General features: G+C 36.6%; 1 protein-coding gene across 1 annotated transcript; it reads left to right on the forward strand.

Moving 5' to 3' along the window:
- Window positions 1-19724: 19724 nt before the first annotated feature.
- LOC127642374 (serine/threonine-protein phosphatase 2B catalytic subunit gamma isoform-like) lies at window positions 19725-24293 on the forward strand (the record flags this gene model as incomplete). Its single annotated transcript, XM_052124986.1, has 2 exons — window positions 19725-19922; window positions 24169-24293. Coding segments are annotated over 2 exons (323 nt in total), but the record flags the coding sequence as incomplete, so codon positions are not given.
- Between the last annotated feature and the right edge of the window lie 388 nt (window positions 24294-24681).

The raw sequence follows: 24681 nt of genomic DNA on the forward strand, positions 1-24681 counted from the left end.
TAAAAAAATAAAATAAAAAAACTTAATTTGAAATTCCAATAATGATCCATCTCAGTCAAACCAGTCAGAAGATCTTTAACAGAGAGGAGGAGGAGGTGGTGTGTGTGTGTGTCCACATCAGTGGATTTGTCGATCTGGAGTGCAAAAAATGGGCTGTGCTTGATGCTGTCTAACACTTGCCCCTTCACATCCTGTGCCATGTCAGATATGCGCTGACCCACAGTGTTGTCAGTGGAATAGAATCAAGCTTAGAAGCCGCTGCCTTTCCTACCATTAAGGAACACATATCTTTGGCTGCCGGCAGAATCAATGTCTCTCCGATGTTCTGTGCTTTGTCTGCCTTGGCAAAATGCAGCCCAACATGATATGAAGCTTCAGTAGCCATTGCATTTGACAAACGACAAATAAAGGTTGTGGTGTATCAAGGTCATGGTGCATCAACTGATCCTGTCCATGCAAATCCTAAATTTAAATACTGCTCATCGTTTCATCATCTTTGGGGTTTGACCCCTTTTATTCTTTAAAAGATTCTTGATAAATATTTTTTTTACGTGCCTATTAGTTAAACAGTTCAGAAAATAATGTTTTAAATATAATAGTTAAACCTTCTCTCTCTCTCTGTCTCTCTCTTTCTCTCTCTCTCTCATATATATATATATATATATATATATATATATATATATATTTTAAACTTTTACCACTCTCCGCGCCTCCCCGACATGCTCTAGTGCACCCCACACTTTGAAAACCCCTGGCCTACACTAATTGGATCATTAGGTCTGTGGCTACATGGGTTTCGAAGCACCCAGGGAACTTTGACTCTTTAATACAACTGGTCTGTCTGCTGGCACATAGCCTGATCTTCCCATTCAGTCCCTTATGTGCTACTGTCAGCTCAATGCCATTGTGTCTTGGCCGATCAAGCTCAATTAGAAGGTAATGAGCTGATGTCATCACTGAGCTTTAGTCCATTACTGAATCCATAAAGACTTACATTTCCCTTTCTGTGTAAGGCCATTCAGTGTACAAGACAGATCTAAATCACTTTGGCAAAAAAAATCTCCTCATTAAACAGAGCTGAGGAATCTTGCTGTTTGAGAATCTGTGATCCTTATTTTGCAGGAACAGGAGCATTTCACCCCATATGCTGGCAAATTGGTTCCAGGCTCCACTGAATGCCTCCTTTCAGTTAAAGCACTACAACACCTTGATTTTACTCTACACATATACGTAATTGCAGACTGTCTGAAGAATGTTTTGGTAGTGATTTGTTTTGCCATCCGTAGTTGCTGGACGAACACATTACTGAAGGTTTGATGCGCAAATATTGGATAATTATACTAAGAAACAGAACAGTGGTGAAGGAAGACTGTCCATTGAATGATTTAAGTATTAATTGTGGATTGTTAGTTCCTTGAAACCACTACTGCCTAATCGCCAATCGCGACAGCAATTTTCTGAAACCACAAGTCATCACAACTATGGAATAATAGAAATGGAAATATGGGAATTATGTTGTGACTAAAAAAATTAATCGAAACTGTTATATTTTAGCATCTTCAAATGGCCACACTTTGACTAGATTTTGCAGAAATTTACTCTTGATATTTCTCAACAACCTTCTTGAGGTATCACCCTGGGATGCTTTTTAAACCGTACTGAAGGAGTTCCCATCTAAATGCTGGACACTTAGTGGCTTCTTTTCTTAATTATTCAGTCCAAGTCATTCATTTCAAAAATAAAATTCTAAATTTTCAATAAAATTTTAGTTTTGTAATGAAATAAATTAATATTTTGGCACAATTATATTTTTTGTCTACAAAACTCATTTCAAACATTTTAGCATACGCCTTCAGATCAAAACATTTTTAAGATCATGAGAAACTTTTCAGGCAAGTGACCCCAAATATTTGAACGGTAGTGCAAATATTATTTTCTGACCAATTAAAGCAACACCTTCACTTTCAAAGTGAATACAAGGAAATTTATGGAGTGCAGCAGTGCCCGCACACTTTTTCAGCCGTCTTAGGGATTTCATAGAAGTCTTCATAATAGCCAATTCAAAACCAGTTAGAACAAAGATGAATCATTTTGATTTAAAGCAAAAAAACTACCCATTTCAAAATTAGACAAAGATGAAGGTACAACACTGTTCTTAACATCTTTAATGAGGGAATTAACTTATTCCATGAATAACATAATAGAACTGAAAACAATGGAAATTATTAAACTATTGATTGTTAGTTGTTGTCTATGTAGGGATGTAACGGTATCATGGTTTCACAGTATACTCTTAAAAGAGACTGATATCCAAACTTTGACATTTATAATTCACAGTATTGTATTCACAGTATTACTTGTGTGTGTGTGTGTGTGTGTGTGTGTGTGTGTGTGTGTGTGTGTGTGTGTGTGTGTGTATATATATATATATATATATATATATATATATATATATATATATATAACTGTCACTTAATTTTAAAAGCCACACGTGTGAACTGCACAGCATAGAGAGACATGTCAAAGCCTGAAACTTTATTTTCCCCTGGCAAGCGGCTGAAGTCTGGTGTGTTGGAATATTTTGGATATTTAAAAGACCCACAAGGCACCATCAGTGATGTTTAACCAGTCAGTAAACTTTGTCAAAAAAGTGTTGGCTCATGCAGGGAAGAGCCACTTCCGTGATCATCCCAAGGATTTTGCGGCGATGAATGTAAGGGAAAATACAGTATAGTCTAAACCCCTTTTCATAACACTCCCAGATATACAAGATTTCTATGACTACCTGTATTTTCATGAAATTTTTTTTTTCATCATCTGAAAGGTCCTGTGACTTACAGTTTGAAGTGACTACATAATTTATACGTAATTAATGTCGTCCATTCAAACGCACTCACGCATACCATAGCACATATGCTTACACTCAAACAGCTGAAAACATCAGTCATGGTGGTAGAAGCGTTATAAAGTGGCCAATTCTGAATATTTTGCCTTTACATAAGTACTTTATGCAACCAGTTTAAATATTCTTTCCATCATAACATTATTTTTCTAACAAAGTCTACTTTTCATCATACTCATTGGAAAAAATTTCAGTCAGTGAACCGGATAATTAATGCACAGCATAGAAGGTTCAAATATCAGAAATATCCACAGATAGACAGTCTCTAAAGTTAATTAATGAATAGAATACAAAAGGCATACTGTTTTAGTCAAAGACTAAAAACTGTTTATTTGTATACACATAGTTACACATAGAGATCTGTATTTCCTGAGGTAATGAAATCTTCATAATGGAGAGATCAGGTGAAGGGAAATCGGAACTTTGATGGCTGCTCCCGCGTCCTAGTGCCTGCAGCATACAGTCTCTGCCAGTGTGATTTATACAGAGATGCGACTTAACTGTGTTTTTTTTTCTTCATCTGAGCAATGCGATTTTGACCAGGCACGACTTCTGTTCAGTGCAAACGTTTTTCCGGAATAACGGCATATAATAAATATTAATTTAATAATATCTAATAATTTTAGCTAGGCACTAATACCTTGATACCGTAATACCGCAGTATTTTTTGTGAAGGTTATCGTACCGAACATTTCATACCATTACACCCCTTTGTATATGTAAAGGATAACATAAAACATGCAACTAAACAAATAAATAAATGCATAAATAAGTAAAATATTGATTTGCACTGAAATGATGTAATTTCAGAAGAAAGAAATCGCTGAACAGCTGAGCTCCACCTCTGGTTTGCGTCAGAGTTCTGTTGCTGATTATTTTGTGAGAATGTAAGAATTTGTCTGAATCCTCACTATTTAGCTCATGGGTCGGCAACCTATGGCACTTATGTGGAGGGGTGATCACTGGCACACCAGCAACGGCGAGAGAAGACTATTTTTTTCATATGACATCCGCACCTGCGTTAGTCTACATCTTCATGTTATCCTTCCTCATGATCACACAGCGTGTTTTCATGAGCTGAATGGGAGGCTAAACAAAAAGTTAAAATGTGACGAGACTGCAGTATACAGACTCGTGCAGCACGTGCAAGCCATTTGTGCATCATAAGCCAGCAGCGGTTCACTTTTGGTTAATCGCACGAGTAAACGAGCCCGCTTTGCTTCAGTCAGGCTGCGCGGATGACAGTCTACATTCCGTTTGTTTCTTTTTGCTTTCAGAACAATGCATCATATAATAAGGGAAACGCCACTATTAATCCTTGAGATTTCCGACCCAGCATACAGGTACTCCCTCCTTAAACCATGTTCACAAACTGTTACGCTGATAATATCATTTGTATTGAAAAATAAACGATTAAAATAGAAAAAGGCAAAATAGAAACATTTTCACAAATGGACACATACATGTGCACGTTTGTTTGTTTTGTTTTGTTTGTTTTGTCGGCACTGCCACTGACAAGGAAAATAAATAATGGCACTCCATGTCAAAAAGGTTGCCGACTCCTGATTTAGTTCATTACAAGTCTACTTGCCAATTAAATAAAACATAGACATGAAGCATTGATTTGCTTTGAAATTATGTGAGAAGAAATAAATTGCTGAATTCTGGAGGTTTTAATTTATTTATTTGGGAAAAATTACCATCTGGCTGCTCATATTCCAGTTTATTCCAGTGTAAATAAATACATATACACAAAATGTTAATTTGAGTTTAAATAATTATATTATCTTAGGCTAAATTGCACCGTAATCCGAGATGTAGGTAAAATGCCAATAAGTAAAACTCAATACCCGGATGACTGGTCTGATATGTCTTACTCCCCGGATGTGTGATTGTTACTCAGACACATCAGACCGCTAGATGGTAACATTGACCAATCAGAATAGATTATTTCAGAAAACAGTGTAATAAAAGTATAGATACAATATATTTAAATTTTATTGCAAAATATTCAGATATTTACAAATAAATAAGTAGTTTGAGAGTGTAGGGGGACCAACTTGATTGCGTCATACATATTGGTCATGGAAGCTCTTTTGGTGTGCTTTTTTGCTGTGACTTTCAGATTGGTTGATCTTTTTCTTCAGGATTCATGTTTGGTGCTGTTCTTCACCAGGAAATCTGCTATTAATCACATGGACTGATGGTTTCAGGAGTAGCATATACCATTTATTAACCACCTTGGAGCACACTATTGGTCTGTCTTTAAAGGTTTATCTTTAAAATCCAATTCGTCTATAGAGAAAATGAATGAGCTTTTTTAATTTAGGAACCAGACTGTTGCACTCTATTGAGTTAATCATCAATTCAAAAGAATTTGTCATACAATCAGATGTGAAAATTTTAGATTAGCTTGTTAAATAGCATGCTCTTCTTTCATTTTATCATTTTTATCCAGTAAAACATTTTTTGGAAAGTAAATTACTATTTCTTGTGTTTTGAAGGAACATAAGCTCTGTGAGAATGAACCCTAGCATGATTGAAATAATTATTGGGAGTTGAAGTTCTCGCCAAGGCCATATCTTGATGAGTCCTCCGCTACAGCACAGAGCGTGGGGGATTCAAGGATCGCCATGCCATTTTTCTACTCTGCACTCATCAGCAGAGCCATGCTCAGAACAATGAGGAGGCGGTGGAGGAAAGATGGGGTTAAGTGCCTTTAAAATATTTGATTAGGCGCTAGACGATTCTCCTGCTGAGAATAAGCAGTTTAGTTTTTTGCTGTGTATTAAAACATGAACTAACAGAGTTGCCAATAGAATTTTTTTTATTTTTTTTTTGGTGAGGAACACTAAGGAATATTCTGGGCACAATACAAGTTAAGCTCAATCAAATTAATTTTGACTTGTCCCACCTTTTCTTTAAAAAAAAGTAAAAACATGAGTTACAGTTACAGTGACACACCTTACAATTAGGGATGCACTTCAGCTATTTTCATCCAAAAATGGCATAAAATGCTATTTTCGGGTCTTGTCCGGAAGAGAAAAGTAGAAAATCTTGGCCAAAAATTTTAACAGAAACCGTTACAGAAACACTCAAATGGAAAAAAAGCATTGTTTATGTTGATCGACATCCCCAGAAGTGATGATCACTCTCTTAGTCATTAGCTCATTAATAAAGAGCATTTTATAGTAGTGTTGGTTTCGAGTCCACCTTAGTCGAGTCTGAGTCAAGACCAAGTCTTTGAACAATCAAGTCCGAGTCGGACTCAAGACCGAGTCCATAACAGTCCATAGGTTGAGTCTGAATGAATCCGTAATGAATCTGAAATAAAATTGTAACCGTAAACTCAACATCAATGTTTTAAGCTTATTTTAAACTTATGTTTTATACTAAGAAAAATAGTTCTGAAAAAACAAAAATACCTCTGTTGCCTCTCATATTTATATTTTATGATTAGTATCCTGCTGAACAGACTTCAGAGTGGTTTCAGAATGAAAGCATATGCTTTAGGTGTATGAAGACAAAACTGTCCTTCAACACACTTCTTATTGCTATCTGTTGACATTTCAATTATTTGTTGATTTTTCCCCTGCAGTCAAACATACACCAAAGAAAGTGAAAGCTGCGTCAGTCATTACAACCAATACAAAGGTTATGTTTCAAATTTTTATTTAGTTTATATTTCTACTTCATTTACAATTTGTCAATTCAATTTAATTTAATTAAATGATCCCTATTTAAAGAAATAATAGCCTATATTGAGATTTCTTTCTGAATATTTTTCTCTATCTGCCGACTGATTTGGGAAAATACAGTACATACAGATGAGTCAAAACAGTAGTAATTAGCACTCGCTGAAAAGTTATATGTCATGATTTGACTGCAAAAAAAAACGTTTGTTTCTATTATATTGAAGACATAGCCGTCTTTATGTTTTCGTCATGCCAGGCACCTCGGTAGTCTCTGTAGTAACATTTGTGCATATTGTTGACTGATGAGTGTGCCTGTGCACGTATGTATGTGTGTGTGCGTGGTGAAACATCTCTGGCCACGTCTGTGACTTCAGGGGCTAATACAGCTGCATGCAGACAGAGATGTGTTCATTAATTTCTGTTCCAAACAAAGTCCAAACTCAAGTACCCCAACTCTATTTTCCAGTGATCCAGTATTGTTTGTTACTGTGTTTCATGGTCATCATTACTAAACTCCAAAATGACATTAAAGAATCAAAAACCACTATTAAAGAAGTCCATTTTACCCTTTGCGAAGCTCCGCCCCCTTGGTTACTTGATCTGACAAGCTCTGCAGTATTCCCTATTATAATGAATGGGAGATTCTTAATTTTGTTTGTTGAAAAATTATTATCACAGTCACTTGAAAAGAGAAAAGAATAATTTCATTGCGGTTACACGCCTGATAACATTAATGTAAGTGAACCTAACTGCTAATAATGTCTCAAAACACACCCACTTTGATGCTATTTATTTAACTACAGTTTATTTCCTATAGCTTTTACTACTACATGAATCAATACATAAACAAATTAACGTTCATTATAGGGATGCAAATTTTCAACTTCTTTTAGCTGACTAACCGCAAGTTTTAACCGGTTATCCGATAATCCACAAATCAAACCAAAGTGACCAAACAGGGATGACTAAGCTCTTTACTGGCTGAAACAAAACAGGTTCACATGACAGTTGTGCATATTTAGCAATATAATTACATCAGCATTTAAATGAACAACCTTATATTTCATAACAAACAAATTTTGAGTGGATTGCTTGCACCCCAAATTAACCTACAAGGTGTTAACTATAACAGGATACCCACAAATTATTCTGCTTGGCAATACAAATGTTCTTTTTATAATTTTGATAAAATCCTGCTTAAAACTACTCAAACACTCATTACTCCCGTAGGCTCTCATTGGAAAATAGCAAAGGCATGTCAGAGTAATGGCATTAGATTTAGCTGTGATATGCAATCAATAATAATATATAAAAAATTACAATAATATTTAAATTGGTTGAGTAATGTTATATGTTATTTAGATTTAGCTGTGATAATCACAGCTAAAGTGAACACACAAGAGATCCACTAAAGAATTCATTCCACATTTTAGGTCCACATACATTGTGACAAAAAAGAAAAAGAAATAGATAGAACTGGCTTTATGTTCACTGATGATTTTACTGGAATTACTGTTAATTTTGTTGCTGCATTATTCAGTAGAGATTGTTGACAGTAAAGGTTTCCTCAAGAGGCTTCCCTTTTTTTATAATTCTGTTCTGTTTATTCTAAACAATATACGTGTTAACATAATTTTTTTGTGATTAAATTACTTACTAACCTTTCATTGTGAAGTTATATCTAATTTTACAACTTCGTTGCCATGACGGCATAACCCCTAGTGAGGGACCAGTCGAAATCATTTTCGTGCTATTGATTGAACTTCGCTTGAATGTTTCTTTTAAAAAGGGCTTGGGTACCCAAAAATGTAAATTCTGTCATTTACTTGACCTTTTGGCATTTCAAAATGTATGAATTTCCTTCTTGAAAATATTGTCATTTTTGGTTATAATATCCCTTTAAGCATAGCTCTTAGCTCAACATCAAGACTCTGCCTGCCCTGAAATCATATCAGTATCTGTACGTCACCTGGAAAAGAGTGAGTTAGAGGTCTGACGCCATACTGTTGTGGACCCTTCCAGGCTGTTGGTGAATTTGATGTTTTGACCTTTTGGCTTATTTACAGATCGAAACCAGAGCTATCAGGGTCAGCGTCACCCTGCTTGTGTAATAATTCTTTCCTCATGCATGATTAACGGTCCAGTCCAGCCCCATCTCTCACCATTTCATTGTGCTGTCTCACTCAGAGTCTGCTTGTAACGCCCAAGATAGCGCTCGTCTTTGCTAAGAACCTTTTAAGCCTATTCGATGCGTTGCTTGATGAAATGGACTTTAAGAAAAATATTCACTAAAATCAGTCTAAGACCCAGTTATTGTGATTAAACTACAGATAACAGGAAGTTACACATTTTGAAGCTTCCTTATTAATCTGTATGTGGTGTGGTCTAATGAAAAACAAAAAGACCTGCAGAGATGGGTTAAGCACATGAAACGAGGCAATGGGCCTTCATCATTGACTGTGGTTTTGATATCATCAAGGGTTGCTTGACACATGTAGTACAGTCACCAGCAGCTAAGCAACTTACTCTTGGCTACGTGTGTATTTTTGATTCTTTGATTGTAAAATCCCTCTCCCAACCTGAATGTATAATTTACACATGCAAATCCGCCACACTGAGAGATCACACATATTCACTGCCATCACCACAGAAAGATGAATTCAAGCCTCAAGCAAAATAAAAGCTCTGTTACTACCTTATTTAAAACAGGCAAATGAGCAAGTCTCCTGCCTTTATTCTGTCAAGCATGAAAGATGCACCCTCTTTCTCTTCCTCGTACTGGCATGTAACAAGACCAACGCCCTCTCATATGCTTTGCTTGGGCTTTGGTGGTCTGAAGTAGGGCTTCAATTGTTGATGATTGTCCTTGATATTGTAATTTTGATTAATAGAAGTTACATTTGGTACTTATTTGTTCAAATTCATGCCATATTCTTTATATAGACTACACATGCTGAGAACTGTTGAGCTGAATTATTGTATTGTTGTTTTATATGTCAATAAATCAACTTTACATTGACCCACTTATTAGCATGTCAAAACAAAACTGTTCTTACATTTAAATAAATTGGACCCAAAAATTGAGCAATGAAGTTTTGTTTGAAAGCATCTTAGAGTGTCGAGTGCATTTCTTTAGAATGCATTTTCATTTGCAACAGTGAACAGAGGTGAAACATAAAGCAAGCATCTGGGATCAGACTGTTTTAAATTTGCACATAACGATCAATTGTCATTACTGATTGGACTCTGACTCTGAGATAGCATCTCTGAATCCCCTTTGACAATTCATTGCTCAATGAACGTGTCTTGGATTGGTTAGAATACTCAACCACTGCAAAAACATGTTGTAAATAGAAACCTTTGTTGCAACAGGAGAAGACTTGTATGGAATACTGTAATCATCAGTTTTCACGATTAGTTAACATAATAGCGGCAGCCGTAATAGAATCTCGATTTTATTTTGTGAACCTAAACTGATCATTTGAGTTGTATGCTAATTCAGTCCCTGGAATGCTCGAAGTCATCTGAGCTTGAAGCTTTATTGTGGCAGATCATGCCAGTGGTCCTATTGCTGAAAGCCATGGCTGTTGGCCAGACCCACATTCTTCTGTAGAGCGAGCAGTGCCAACCGGGCCCGTGACCCAGGCAGATAGGATTCCATATCGCTGAGCTTCTACCCCACCCCAACTGTAAGGACGTAACTTCCCAACTCTTCTAAAACCGGTTTGAATGTTGTAGAATTCCTGCAACTGAAAATAGCTCGAGGCTTGAGGGGGATAAAGAGTCATTCCAGCAGGCATTTGTTTGTATGTCGCCCTCCTCAGCTCTTGCCCAATGGATCTTTGGTGTGCGGCATTATACAAATGGAATCCCAGCCCCCAGGTTGTTGAGGGTTTATTTAAGTTTTACTAGTGATGGTGCGATTATACTGTTTCAATTAAAATGTCAGTTAATTTAACTATAAGAATTTGGAATCTGTGGTTAAAAACTGTGAAATATTTTATTTACATGTTACAAAAATATTATATTATTTTTGAATTATTCATGTGATTTATCTAATCAGCCAATCGTGTGGCAGCAGTGCAGTGTATCAAATCATGCAGATATGGGTCAGTTAATGTTCACATCAACCATTAGAATGGGGAAAAAAATGTGATCTCAGTGATTTCAACCATGGCATGATTGTTGGTGCCAGACGTGCTGGTTTGAGTATTACTGTAACTGCTGATCTCAAGGCATTTTTACACACAACAGTCTCTAGTTTACTCAGAATGGTGCCAAAAACTGTGATCAACAGTTCTGTGGACAGAAACGCCTTGTTGTTGAGAGAGGTCAACATAGAAAGGTCAGACTGTTTCGAGCTGACAGCTACGGTAACTCGGAGAAACACTCTGTACAATTGTAGTGAGCAGAATAGCATCTCACAATGCACAACACGTAGAACATTGAGGCATATGGGCTACAGCAGCAGAAGACCTCATCGGGCACTTTTATCTAACCCTAACCCATTTTAAGGTTGGTATACAGATGTAAATTATGATATTAACAACAGTAACATCTGTCCGGAAAAAATTAACACCTAATATTTATTGTGCTAAATTTAAATATTCTGACAGTGTGAATAAGTTGAAGCTTTCTCCTTTACAGCTTCCTTTCATCAGGCTCCTACCGTTTGATCTACAGTCATCTCTTGGAATTTCGGAAGGCAAACAAAACCACTTATATTTTCCTACAATCAGAGAGCATTATGAGAGAACAGATTTTACACAGATGGAAAACTGATAGCTTGGTCCATAATAATTATGAAAATATACCATAGTTCTCACTATCATGGTTGGTAACTATGGTTTGTATATAAAGAACTATGGTAACTGCAGTCTGAATACAAGTTTCTGCAATAAATACCATAGTTAATACAGTACAAATAGTGTTACTACTATAAATATGTGGTACATTTTTGTAAGCGTTGTGATTTTAGAATTGAAAAGCCTTCTAATGTATTTGTTGTACTGTTTTCTTTGTCAGTGATGTTTAGAATTTGGGGCAGTTTGTTTTTAACTAGTTACATCTCCGAGACATTTAGAGTTTTGCAACAGACAATTTGTGTGTGTGTATTTGGTGAGGTTTCTTTTGCAGTGTAGAAAGTGCACAGCTGACTGGGGCTTGCAAGCATTATGTTGTGTCAAGAATATTAAGTGAATAATGTGAAATTTCAGCAGCGGCGCTCATAGTTCAGCAGCAGTGGTGCGCCACTGTAGAATGCATATTGGGAAAACACTGATATAGCCTATAAATATTAAGGTTGCACCGATACAACTTTTTCTCTCCTTATCCGATTCCCATATCTAAACTTTGTGTCGGCTGATACTGATCCTGATCCGATTCCAGTGTTTGTATGTTTTTCCTGATCAGTTTAGAATATCTATACCTCACTGTGAGTATCTAATTAGTGGTTCTTTTTTATATGAAAAGAAACCCAAACCTCTAACTAAACATTTTGAATATAAATATTAGGGATGCACCGAAATTTCGGCCGCCGAAAATTTTCGGCCGAAAATGGCACTTTCAGCACTTTCGGTTTTCGGCCGAAAGAGAAAAAAGGCCGAAAATATGAGCCGAAAATATATACCTCCTCGCCCCGCCCCTCAGTGCTCAGATTTCAATCTGGATCGATGTAGCCCCTTATCACAGCGCTGCCAAACAAAGGCCGATCATGTCAGCGGTGTGGACATTCTTCAAAGTTTCTGATGAGGACATCAAATTTGCGATCTGCAGTGTTTATTCAGCAGAACTTTCAAGATATATATATATACAGAATACAGCAAGAGATTCTACAGGAAAATGTCACAACTAGCGCAGCTACACCACAACTTGAGACGTATCTAGCTGAACTACGCCAGAAGCGACAATCCCCTTGACTACGGGCGCATAAACAAACACCGCTTTCCTTTGCTTGCGCGGATTGCGCACAGGTATTTATCTGCCCAAGCACCAGCACAGAGAGTGAGAGACTGTTCAGTGCAGCATCTCCTGTTCTTGATGAGCTTTCTGACAGGAGAGACGGTCAGAACGTTTAGCAACTTTTGTTCTTGAAGAGAAACCTGTCACTTGTACTTAAATAGAAAGCGGTCCAATATGATGTGTATAGCAATTACATTACACTTGTTCTTCACTCAAGGATACATCTGTCGTTTACAGTTGAGGTTGGATTTAGTTCAATTACTGCTGTTTTGCACAATCATTTTCACTTAAAGTGTACATACGTTTACATAAACAGAATAGAGCACTGATCTATGTATATAATTATATATTATAGATATATATAGATCAGTGGAATAGAGGCCCTCTGCCATTCTGTGTTCTGCCTGTTGTTTTAATTAATTACTGTTGCATATTTAAACTTTTTGAAAGATGTTAGCTAAGTTCATTACTTGACTGTTGTTTTGCATATAATAGTTTTCTAAAACTTTACATTATTTGGATAATTGTTAATAAAATCTGTAAAATTAGATTTTTAAGAATAATATTTAATATAGTTTTAATATATTTTTTGTCCAATTTTGTTGTGCTACTTTCAATAAAAGTGTGATTTATTTTATTGGTTTGTAGTTTTTCAATTCAGATTAATTAAATTCATGAAATTAATGAAAAAGTATAACATTAATACAACTTTTTAATTTTTTTTAAATAGGTAAAAATTTCGGTTTCGGTTTTCGGCCAAGTGCATCCTGGATTTTCGGTTTCGGCCCAGAATTTTCATTTCGGTGCATCCCTAATAAATATCTAGCCTATTAAGAAAAACACTTGAGAACTAGTCTACTGGATAAAGCAGCAGCAAAATTAACAGTAATTCCAGTGAGACTTAAGATGATTTTGCAATTTCTTTTTTTCTTGTATCTGGACTGTTTATTAAACACACCCTTTTGCTATTCACAAAGCTATCGTGTGTCTTCAAGAGTCTTTGAATAAAATGCTCGAGTCACATGGACTACTTTAATGGTGCTTTTATTGTTCTTTTTGTCATTTTTGAGGCTTGACAGGAACGACCATGACTAGTGATTGACCGGTTTATTGCAGAGGTGATAAATCGGGCAATATTAAGAATTTGTTCATTATCTGCATGATACATTTTCCCTTTTTGACCGATTAATTTTTTAAGCTGAGAGGATGCCGAGAATCACCCCATTGCATTGAAGAAGCCATCTGAGACATGTAAACAACCAGTTACAGTTCGGTTTGTTGTTACATGCCATTGTGTTTCTACAATGATAGATGGCGTCCAATAGCTCTCTTAAACGATATCTTGTACTTGTGCCTGGGTGGGTGGTTCAGCTGTTACTCTTGTTACAGATTGACGTGAACGTTCAATTCCCTTGAAATTTAAATCGGCTGTTTAGGAGCATTTGAATGACTAAGGATTACTAAAGACAATGTAGGGGTGTAAATTGTATGTTTCATCACGATACAACATCTCAATTCTCTTAGCCTGTGATCCGATATTTGCCAACTCTTCAAAGTCTGCCATGTTACGATTTCGAGTTGATTCAATTCAGGACCCTGTAATCGATATTCCGATAGTATGTGCCTATTTTGCACAATCAATAAAAACATTTTTGCCCTCAAATGCAACTAAAATATCATTTGAATATTTTATTGAGCTCTCTGAAAAGTGTCAATTTAGTATCCACATTGGGTAATCCATAACAAAATAAGGTACTTCATATGTTGAAACACATTATACAGATAATAATATAAAAAATAACATCACATACAAGTGATCATCAATCGTTTGATTACAGTTTATTTTTCAGTTTAATCCAATTCAAAGTGCTAACATATCCATGACTTGTTTCCAACTATCCAGGCTATCTGTGGTTTTCTTGGCTACATCTTCCACAGCTGTAATGAAAAATGTTATGCACGCGCACTGATACGCAGTTTGGCTTCATAGACCCCGCGCACATCTTTGTCCCACATGAAAAGCGTATTTAGTGCTCATAAAGTGAAATGAATGGTTGCTTCATCGCCTGATGGAAATGCGTACAGATGTGGCTGACATGATAGCATTAAAATACAGGTGTTTATTAAAAAAATTGATATTTAAGCATTGTATTGATAACATTGGATCTTTGGTTATTGGATCGATGGATCGTTACACCCTTAGTATATAAAACATGCAGACAGACGTCATGTGTCTACATATGGGACAGAATGTTCCACTGGTCTTCCAACAACAAACTAGTGTTTCATATTTTTAGCTGTTTTAATTTTAAAGGGAGGAATTGATGGTGTTCACGTCACGTGAATAACCGAAATTGCAAGATTTTTACTTGTAAAAAGCGTTCATGTCTGTGTACAACTCTAAGTTGTAAACTCTAAATTCTATGAAAGCTACGACTTGACATCCATAACGTCATGTAAAAAACAAACCAATATGGCAGTGGCCCTAACAGTAGTGAACACACATTTCTATTTGATATGCCATGATACCCTGTAGCCTTTTTTTGTTCTTAAACCTTTTGTAAAAACATAAAGAGGTGTATTAATGAATTGATGTAGTGATAAAGATTTTGCTGTTATCAGCAGCTAAGTCATTTTGACGTTATGTGTTGCCATACAAAAACAAATGACTTGCAAAGTGTTTAAATTGCATGCTATAAGCAATGTTCCTGTTATTATGCATTGTCCACAGATTTGTTTGTGAGGTGTTGTGGACAGACCAATACAGAATTTTAATGGAGTCAAGTAATTTTTATTTTTATAGCGCTTTTCACAACACATATCATTTCAAAGCAGCTTTACAGAAAGTTATGCATTAACAAAACAAAAAATTTAACTGTAATATCTATAATGTCTTACAATGATCATTGTGTAGTTTGATTAAATATGATTGTAAAATTTTTATAGAAATTAAATAATAATTGTATCAGGGCTTGAATTTCGAATGCGGGGATTGCGCATAATTTAAGCCATTCCCGCAAGGTTAGCTTTTGTAGTGTGAGAAATTCCCGCACAAATATATTTGCTTCATCTCAGAGCAAATGATTAAAAAATAAATTCACAGATGCGAGACAAAAGATGTCAAACTGTATTTTATTTTCGAATTTAATACCTCAATCAGCGCTGGACCGGCATTCTCTTCCGCTGAGCCCTGGCTGTTACAGACAGATCATGTTTCACGCTGTCAATGCAGTGGTCTGCGTTATGCTGATCTTATCCACACTATCGAAGTGTAGGTGCAGCATTCTAACATTTTGAGTCATAATGAGCTGTTTGTGAAGAAATTATCTGCTTCCAAATAATGTCATTTTAATCACGCAATTGAAACATTAAAAACCATTTTGCTTTTTATGGTGTGCGAGTGATAGAGCGCGGCAGCAACGAACCAACTGATCAGCTTACAGCGTAACAACATTGAATTCTCGGCCGAACAGCTGATCGTGATAGCTGTACAGGGCGCCTTATTATTCATCTCCATAAATATATCTAGTAGTAAAGCAAGGAAGTATCAGCAAAAGATTAATTGATTTCTAGCCCTTGTCATCATGGAGAGCGCAGTTCATGGTTGCATAGCAACGACAGACGCCACGGGAGAGCACGCGCTTGTGGAAAGGAGTTCTTAATATCAATTTGAAGGAGAGCATGGCGTATTTTGTATGAAGTTAAAAAAAAAAAAAAAAAGCAAAGAATTGAACTGAACTGAAACACATGAACGACACTGAAATAGAGAGACATTAATATATAGCCTAGGCCTAGTTTAAACGGAGGTCTTAATGTCAATTTGTAGAAGAGCATGGTGTATTTTGTATAAAGTTTTGTTGTTGTTGTTATTAACTGTTTTGAGAACTGGAAATGCACAATTCATGCATACAAATCTGTATATATTAATAAATGAAGATGATGAAATTAGCAATGCATCAAAAGTTACCCCCATAATCTTTAGATCCCCCATGTGACCCATGTAAGGGGGGAATTCCCCCCCAGTTTAAAAAATGAAATTCAGGCCCTGATTGTATTTAGAACCCCTGTGAGCAAGCTGGAGGCAACTGTGGTAAGAAACACACAACTCCATAAATGGTTATGGAGAAAAATTACCTTGGGAGAAACCAGGCTCACTGTGGGAGCCAGTTCCCCTCTGGCTAACCAGCATAAATATAATATACCAATATTAGTTATTTATGTGCAGTGCAGGTCATGGTTTAAGATTAGTAGATTAAGGTAAGTGTTAAGGTCCAGTGTTAAAAAAAAAAAAAAATGTATGAACTGTAAGATTAATGACTGATGTCTTTGAAGTCCATCCTGGATTAACTGCAGATGTTCACATAGATGCATTATCCTTTGCTAGTTGGCTGATGAAGGCTTTTGTTGGCAGTTAAATGATAGTCTATGTATTCCATTTCAAGAGTGTAGTCCATCAATAGACAAAGGCGATGCGGGCAGAGATAAATGACTGGGTTCAACCTGCAGGTCATTTCAGTGAGGTTCGGTGGGGTCCATCCTAAGTCCAAGGTTCAGGCAGTGGCATATAAGGTATCCAATATCTTACAGTTGGAGTTGGCATCAGTTCGTCCTCTGAAGTCAAAAACTGAAGTGATGTCTGGCTAGCACCGGCTTTAATACGTCGTCATCTCTCTGCGACACGTAGCAATGGAGTCTGACACCAAGTAGGAACGGAGCTAGATCTGGCAGGCTCTGTTGCCGTTTCTTTATTGTGGAGTGTCTGACATATTGCTTTAATAAACTGTTGCATAAAAAAAAATCCTATAATGGCATTTTATTGCCATTAATCAAAGCGCATTATTGCCACTCGCAATAGATAACAGCTGCACGAGGAAACTGGAAGAACTCGCGTGCGCACTTTACACCCTCGCACATTGTTATATATTACTAGTATTAGGGATGGGCATTTTGGTAATTTTGTCTACTCAAGTACTCAAGGGGCAGTGACATGTACATAACTGTATATAAAATAACATGTCTGACAAACGTCTTTGGCTACTTCATTGCGACTCATTGCGGAAAAGGAGCAGGCGAGAGCTGTCAATGCCAGTGTCTGCTGCACTGATTGTTCAGGTGTGTGGGGCGGTAGCGTGTCTTGTGAAACGTGCATGTCTTTATTCTCTGTTTAAGTCATCTTAAAACTGTTTGCAAGAATAGTGTCATGTATGAGAAGGCTGCAAATGACCTAAGATCATCTCAGGAGGTGCCGAGTTTAATTTGCTTTATTTCCATGGAGCAGTTTGCGCACTTGCAACATGCATTGTGAACACAACTGTGCAGGTTTTCTCAAATATATTTGTATTAAAGAAACAATGACTAATGTAATTAAACGTGACGATATAATTAGATATCACAGTATTTTTTTTAAGCCGATTATCGCTAAAATATTTTTTTACATATCACTCAGCAGACATACTGGGCCTCACACACATTTTGCACTAGGGTCTGGTAAAAATATATATATATTTTTTCTCCAATGAATAGTGGCATTTATTTGAAAGATCCTGATATTGATTCTTAAAATCCCAAGATTGTTCTCTATTCCCAACCATCTACAATGCGAGTAAATCATATGTGACTTTAATATGTGACCAATTTCAGACCATTTGACTAAAATGTCTGTGATTCGTTACTGGCTGGTAAACTTTCAGATTTCGCTCACTAGTGATTGAGTAGTATATTGCTGAAGAAATTCAGCAGTGAGATCCTTTCACTGTGTGAGAGTAAAAGTTTGGTTTGACTCATTTTGTGTAATGTGTCCAAAGACGAGATCCACGCTATCCACTTTTCAATGAATAATGTAGGGCCTGATGACCGTTTGTCGGTTTGAAGACCTCTATTGCCCTTGTAATCAAATAATTATTTTGAAATTTGAATACAGTGCATATCCCTAATTTGTACTTTTTAAAATGCTAATATATGACCAGAATTTTTATAAACGAATAATATATTTTTTTAATTAACATTTTTGCAATGTACCAAGTTAGAAGTTCCCATACATAATTAACAGCATTAACTAAGATCATTTTTTTCCATGTCTATGCAAAATGGGCATTATAAATTTTGAATTTTTTTTTACCGAGGCCAATTGTGGTCCGATTAATGTGCATAGCTACATGCTGGATGAAGCCGAGCTACAGTCACAATATTTAGGTCAGCTAGTCTGACTTTGCACAAATCTTACTAGTACGATTTCAGTCGGACGAAAGCGTTTACATGACTTTAAAAAAAAGTTTTAGTTCGACTGAAATCACATTTTTAAAGTGCATATTAATGCACTGACTATTGCAATTGCTTAGAGTTAGAGATTTGAACAAACAAGACTTAACAGTTTTGGTTAGTTGTTGGAGAAAAAAAAATAAACCTGAAAAAATCTCATATACCACCTAGCAACCACACAGCAGTGCACTCAGCCACTCAGAACACATTAGCAACTGCATAGCAATGTCCAGGCAAAAATCCAGAACACCTTTAAATTGTGGCCACAAGTTTTGCCAGAGTGAGCACCACTTACATTTTCTTCAGAAAATGTAAAAATCAAGTTTGAAAAATAATGTTGTAAACAAGCTCAGAGCTACTTTTGATGGATGCCTCAAAGTGATATAAAAATGTTGACGTAAACTATTTATATTCAGAGTAACACCATAGCAAATTTATTTAGCCTTGCTTTTTCTTCTGCAGTTTTATCACACACCATCTGGCTTGCATGGTGTATCTGTGGAGGAGCTTCTTTTACTGGAGACACTTTGATCAGCAGATGCTATGATAGACTCTGATACTTCACGCTGTTATTGTCTCACTGTATGGTCGTGAATATAAACATGTTGCATTAAATATAGACATTTGTTTGCGATGCAATATGGGCTATACGCACTGTGGGATTACGGGATAGTTATACACACTGTGGGATTCAAATAATATGTATATAAACACAGAGGCTGAGTTGCTCAGTACTATAAAGGTACGATGCTATAATCCATTTGCACAGTCAAACTGTGCAAAAACCCAATGTGATGACTTTTGTTTGCATCAGGTATTTTTATAACATGTCAGATGTTTGCCAGCAGGGTTTCCCTGTGACTAACAAGAGTAAAGAATCGAGTCTTCTCTTCTTCCGTTTCCCACAGCGGTGCCGTACCCTCCTACGACACGGCTCACCATGAAAGAGCTTTACGAGGATGGCAAGCCCAAAGTCGATCTCCTTAAGAGCCACCTGGTGAAGGAGGGCCGTCTGGAGGAGGACGTGGCCCTACGCATCATCAGTGATGGCGCCAACATCCTCCGCAATGAGAAGTGCATGCTTGAGGTGGATGCCCCTATCACAGGTAGGCTGTTTCGTGCTGTGTTTCAATTGTTGACTCATCGTGTCGTGATTCATGATTAGTGCAGACATCTACATCCAGGATGTGCTACTCACAGTTTTAATAAAAGTTTGCAACATCTAATGCTCTAAATCAACAGAAACAAATTATGTCCACTGCCAATGGTACACACCTAAACACCTGATTTCAGTGATATTGGCAGTTGATGCCATAGATTAAAAGCAAGAAAGGTGATCTTAGTTAGATAGCTGGTTGAAAGGGTAATGTTAGTTTTTCAGTTTGGAACGACTATAGCTGGGCGTTACCATAACATTGGGATAAATCATCAAACAGCAGAAAACATCTGAGATATATATTTTATGATTATTTTCTTCCAATTTTTCATAGCACAAAAGTGTTTTGCTGCCAGAGTGAATCAAATGTGTCCAGTGTTTCTCTACAACTTGAGATTCACATAAGCCTGATGTCCTTCTCTTCAAGAAGACCGCAACGCAAGGCTGTTTTAATGTGATTCTTAAGTAAGAAAATTCTCACTGTGGTGCGTGACGGGAATAACGCAGGCTGCTTTTGCCAGTGTGTGGGATACAATGTGCTGTAGTCAAGGATTGGGACTTCGCCAGCTTCGGGAAAGTTTAAACCTCTGGCAGCGAAGTGCTGTTATCATTGGGTTGGCGTCATGCTGTACACTTGTGGCATCAACTAAAGGGGTTGCTGACACATTGTTTTAATATTTTCTCTGAACATTTTGTCCGACAATGTACAATTTGTCAGACATTAGGACATTTTACCATTCAAAAACCGGTTATTACTGGCTAACGAAAACACTGATCTGATTTAACTTGTTAAATTCAGATGGAATAATTTTTTTGAAGTACCGGTATATAGCCTACATTGTGGCACTTCTCTTCATTCACTTTTTCCCAAGCAAGATGCAATGGAATCATGTGCTGACTTACATTTATATTGTTGCTATTGGCAGATCCCTTTAACAAATACTTTAACAGGTAGACAAAAGTTCACCCAAAAATGAAATTTCTGTCATGTTACTCTCAAGTCTGTAACACAATATGAGATGTTAGGCAGAATGTTAGTCTCAGTCCCCATTCACTGTCACTGGATCTTTTTTCCCCCCAATGAAAGTTAATGGTGACTGAAACTAACATCCTCCCTAAAATCTCCTTTTGTGTTTCACAGAAGAGAGAAATTCTTATTGGTTTTCAACAATCCCAAGGTGAGTAAGTAATTACAGTTTTCTGTGAAATACCTGCATACATCAGATGGAACTCCAGAGAGATGGAGATGAATGTTAACCCTCTGGGGTCGATGGACGCGCCAGCGCGTCCTGTTGGATTTTTTCGTCATTACAGCAGAAACAACATAAAATACTCTGTCATTTTGGGGCATACAGATAAGTGTTGACTATATGTTGACATTGACTATAAAGGGTCTAATTTTATTTGTGTTCCCTCACAATAACAACAAAACCTTGTGCTTTTGTAAAATAAAGAAAATAAAAAGGGTGAGCTCACAGCAGTGTCTGTGTTGACGAGCATATATCTGAAACACGTCACAAAAATGAACTGAAACTCCACGAATACTTATTACACAAACATGAAACATATGTCTAAAAAAAGCTTAAAATGTCTACTTTTAAATAAAACAATTCAAATTTAAAACAAATATTCTACTGCAATGTAATCTGTATTAAACAAACCAATGTTCTGTTTCTCCAGGCTCAGCTAATTATCCCTAATGTAATCACACTCACGGGCAGAGGGCAATATTCATACGCTAATGTACTGAGACGATCAATGTAAATGGTAAACGCCCCCGACTGTGCCTTAAAAACATCTAGTTCTTTCACTTTTCTGCGCATTTAAAAGATCGCAAGATACACAGGCGAGGAAACTCCTGGATAGTAAGGAAGTTAACATTTTCCTCAGAAGAAGAGCGGGACTCCGATGAACGTTTGTATTTTGAAGAGTGACTTGATCCAGCCGAGGATACAATTTCGGACGAGTAAGTCATTTAGTTTTCATTAGTTGACATGCTATTTTATATAAACATGTACATATTTTACTAGTGGGACTGTTTCCAGACTTGCCAGCCAGGAATCAGAGTATTGAAATTAGAAATATGTCCTAATAAGGAAGTTTTAGTTACATTTTAAATGCTGTTTTGGCTGAAGCAGGTATTTAAATTGTATGCTGTAAATGTAATATGATATAAAAATTATATGAATGTTTAGAATATATTTTATCTAGTGTTTATGCTGCCTCGTTATCAACAAAGCTTGTGCTTGCAAATATGTGTTCAGGTTAAATGAGTAAAATGCACTTTAAATATGCCCATATTAGAAAATCAGCGTATTATAATGATTTCTGAAGGATCGTGTGACACTGAAGGCTGCTGTAATGATGCTGAAAATTCAGCTTTGATCACAAATAGAATTTTACAATATATTCAAATAGAAAACTGTTCTTTTAAATTGTAAAAAGAGTTCACAATATCAATGTTTTTACCGTATTTTGGATCAGAAGAGACTTCTTTTAAATGGTAGTGTAGGTCTAAAATTAAGTAAAGTCTTTATGTAAAAAAAAATGTGTAGTCAAGATTACTTTTAACTTAAAACTTGATTTTGATCATTAATTCTTTCTGTCACATTCCTCATTGATGGAGTCTTTTTCTCCTCGGGTGTGAATTACAATCAATATTAATGACCATTCACGTCTCCTCGCATATGACCTTTCTAACACTAAAAGTGTCTTACAACAGTTAAATGACTATATTGTTTTGTATGCATGAGTTATCAGGATAGTTTTCACATAATATTGTTGCAAAAACTCTAGGCTACAAGATCCAGTTCTCAAAAGTCTTGTGGACAAATGTTTAGTATGTGTCGTATGGCCTTATTTCAATTACTTAAAATTTTAGTTTTTTCAAAAACCACGCATAAACGTTATTTTCTCAAAAATACAAACGTGCACACATATTATTGTAGCCCAGTTTGTGTTGAATAAAGTGTTATCAGGCTTTAGCCATTAATATGTTTTTAAGCAACTGAAAAAGCACAAATGTCAAGGCATGTCAAAACTTCTCCAGGGCCCAAAACACCCTCAGACCCCAGAGGGTTAAATAATTTATAGGAGCACCATGATATGAAAGGTGGCAAAACTAGATCTCTCCATTGTGCCGGTTTACGTTTTGGTGTATAAATATTAGCCTATTGGTGTGCATGTGTAAACGCACTCAATGCATGTCCTGAATATTCACTATATTTCCCAGTCCTAAATAGGTTTAAAGTGTACTATCTCACAGAGATTTAATGACTTCTCAAGAAGAACATTGACACATGAAAGTACCTTCAGGATTCACTAGTTACTTGATCTGGTTTCTCTGATATCATCCTTAATCTTTTAGATTATGCTTGACCCTGACATAATCCTCAAACCAGAGAAAAGATCATGATTATTTTCATACAGAGCTAGTCTTGCACAGCAACACCTAATGTGTTTGCTCAAAAAAGATCAGAGAAGCAATTGCATCCTAGGGCTCTCTCTCACACCTGCCTGACTTTAATTCCTGAGGGGAGGCCACAGGAAACCCCCAACACTCGCCATACGCTGGAGCATACACACAAACTGTTGTGGATATAAATGGGCATGTCTATGTGAGCATGTCTATCCACATGCACCCACCCACCCCCAGCCCTCCTAGCACACTCCATGTTTGTCATAAACACTACACTAACCTTGTGCATATGAGTTGGGCTACAAGAGAAAAATAAAGATACATTAGAAGGCAGGTTTGTGAAACTGCTGTGTGAATAATTAACTCCCAATTCCTACAACTTTGTACCTTATGAAGGTTTAAGAGGAAGTGGTGTTGGTTAGGCCACTCTGTGGTGGCCACTATCGGTGGGTTTCTCTCTGCTGTTTTGAGTGAGTCTAGTATTTGTGCACTTCCTTTTAGTGGTTTTAGTATTTCTGCACCTTAATTTGCTACAACCCTTACCATTTCTACTACATTTCTATCTGCATAAAGAGATGCCCTTGTTCTTTGACCTGATAAAGCATCCCACTCCCAATAGACACTATCTTTATATCTCTTAATTTCGGTCTATGTTTCACCATGTGAATATTTTGGAGGAAATGATGTTTGCTCGGCCACATCCTTCCTGTGATGTCCGCTGTTGATTTGATTCACTTTCTACAACTTTAAGTTTTTCTCCTATATTGTTTTTCTGCAGTGTGTGGAGATGTCCATGGGCAGTTCTTCGACCTGATGAAACTCTTTGAGGTGGGGGGTTCCCCACACAACACACGCTATCTATTTTTGGGAGACTATGTGGATCGAGGCTATTTTAGTATTGAGGTGAGTGTTATTTGGTTTTGAATGAGGGTAATTTGTAAAACCCAAGTATGAGTGCAGTGCGGCCTACACCCAAATCACAGCAGTGCTAATATATGGCAAAACATCTGTCTATCTGTCCAATTTCAAGGCTTATTTATTTTTTAATTATAATCCTCTCATCATTTACTAACCCTTATGCCATCTCAAACTTGAATGATTTTATTCCGTGGAGCATAAACTAAGATATTTTCATAGGTATGTTTATATCCATACAATGCAAGTCAATGGGGTCCAAAACTTCCAAGCTCCAAAAAGGGCATAGAATAAAGTTTATCCATACGAAAGTAATTTAATCCATGAAAACAAAAATCCACACAAATAAAGTTCTTTGTGTACTTTTTAAGGTGGA

Source organism: Xyrauchen texanus, unplaced genomic scaffold (genome assembly GCF_025860055.1).
Source record: "Xyrauchen texanus isolate HMW12.3.18 unplaced genomic scaffold, RBS_HiC_50CHRs HiC_scaffold_573, whole genome shotgun sequence".
Classification (NCBI taxonomy): Eukaryota; Metazoa; Chordata; class Actinopteri; order Cypriniformes; family Catostomidae; genus Xyrauchen; species Xyrauchen texanus.